Source organism: Meleagris gallopavo, chromosome 30, assembly GCF_000146605.3.
Source record: "Meleagris gallopavo isolate NT-WF06-2002-E0010 breed Aviagen turkey brand Nicholas breeding stock chromosome 30, Turkey_5.1, whole genome shotgun sequence".
Taxonomy (NCBI): domain Eukaryota; kingdom Metazoa; phylum Chordata; class Aves; order Galliformes; family Phasianidae; genus Meleagris; species Meleagris gallopavo.
The window spans coordinates 4,032,780-4,034,558 of NC_015040.2; the positions used below are offsets into that span (position 1 = coordinate 4,032,780).

The following is a 1,779-nucleotide window of genomic DNA, read 5'->3' on the forward strand; positions in this document are numbered from 1 at the left end:
TATTTTCTTACAAGACATCAAGCCCTGTACTTCTAGTGTAGATCATGGCAAACATGAGTATTATTGCACCTGTGAAACAAACAGTCTAACAATAGGAGTGTTCTCTTAGCCATGCCTTCAGCCAAGATCTAAAATAACATCGAGCTACAGTAACATTCACTTAATCTCTCCTAGGGTCAACTTCAGGCAGTTTCCATACAAACATTGTCTCGTTAAGCTTAGGGCACTTAGAGCCGGAACAGAAAAAAAGATATTTACAGCTTCTTCTATACAATCTGTATGGAGTCTCACAGAGTTTACCCTTCACAGAAGCTGCATAAATAACCCCCGTCCTCCCCGCACGGTGCGGGCAGATCCGCAGACGCCGCCTCGTCAGGTTCTGTGCAGGAGACGCCGGCTGACTCTCCTTGTGTCCAATCCTTGGCGGCCGGAGCGCGGTGCCTCCCCACGTAGTACCAGCTACAGGTTCGGAGCGTTCTGCACCTCAGCAGCTCACAACGTTCACTGTCCGCCGGCCCCGCGGCTACATGTGCCGCTTCATGTGCAGGGCCAGGTGGTCCGACCTGGAGAACGCCCGGTCGCAGAGGTGACACTGGAAGGGCCGGTGCCCGGTGTGCTTGCGGTAGTGGCGGGTGAGCTCGTCGGAGCGGGCGAACTTCCAGCCGCAGCCCTCCCAGTTGCAGTGGTACGGCTTCTCACCTGTCGGGAAAGCACAGCGTGACTCAGCGCGGCACTCCCACCCCGGGCGGCGTCACGCAGCCTCATCCCAGCATACGACACCGAGCCCTTCCCTTCCACGGGCAGATCCAATACAGAGCCACGATACCGCTCTGCTGTGTCCTTTACGTCCTTTACCGCCCTGAGAACCCGCTGAGAAAGGGCCTTGAAAGTCGCCCTTGGAACAGCCCTGACCCCCAAACAGACTCTCTCGGTCTGACCACCTGTCACAGCCCAGCTGTGAGAGCTCCAGGGACTGGGAGACTACAGGATTAAAGCTCACGCTGCTGCAAACCGCTCCACGCAGGCAGCCGTCCCACCCGGCCAAGCTTACCTGTGTGTGTCCGCAGGTGGGCCTTCAGATGTGAGCTCTTGGTGTAGGTCTTCCCACAGCCCGCATACGTGCACGTGTGCGTGGCCGTCCTCTTGCGGGGCCAGGAGCGCCGGCCTCTTTTCGGCTTGGAGTCCAGCAGCTCCAGCGGGGAGGAAGGAGGGGTGAGCATGCCTCGGGGAGCTGAGGGCTGGAGGGGCAGGCTGTCCTCGAAAAGGCCGTACTGGGAGGTGTTCTGGTACTGGAGGTGGGTCTGCGGGTGGTGAAAGCCGGAGGGCGGGTGGTAGCTCTGCTGGAAGGACGAGGGGCACATCATCTGCGTGTGGCACTCATTCACCATGAGATCGTCGGGGCTCAGCGGTGGTGTCTCGGCGCCGGGGATCTGAGGGGAGTTGGCCACCCGTGGCTGTTCGTAGGCCATCATGCAGGTCGCGCTGCCCTCCTGCTTGATCTTCGGGCAAGCCTGGGGCACCAGACCCAGGACTGGCCCATAACTGTCCATGTCTGGCTCGGGTTTGATGCTGTCCACAAACTGCGGAGCCCCGAAGCTGGGTGTCACGAAGAAGCGCCCGTGCACGCTGCCAGCTGGGCAGTAGTCAGAGTCCATCTCGGGGCGGATCATCTCGGGGGCGATGCCGGCGCTGTAGGGCGGGGGGCTGCCCTGTTCCAGGGCGTTGTAGCATCCCGGGTTCGGGTTTGTCTGGTAGAAGCCTCCGCTCTCCCCTTGCGCG

At 60.0% G+C, this 1,779-nt stretch overlaps 1 protein-coding gene across 1 annotated transcript in view; it reads right to left on the reverse strand.

Annotated features, from left to right (window-relative positions):
- Nucleotides 1-207: 207 nt before the first annotated feature.
- KLF2 (Kruppel like factor 2) overlaps nucleotides 208-1,779 on the reverse strand; it is a gene marked incomplete at its 5' end in the record, with an annotated part of 1,839 nt that continues 267 nt past the window's right edge. The window contains 2 exons of the mRNA XM_010725077.2: nucleotides 208-699; nucleotides 1,052-1,779. The exon at nucleotides 1,052-1,779 is cut by the window's right edge and continues 18 nt beyond it. Of these exons, the coding sequence (XP_010723379.1) occupies nucleotides 524-699; nucleotides 1,052-1,779 (904 nt within the window). The remainder of the gene's footprint in view (nucleotides 700-1,051) is intronic.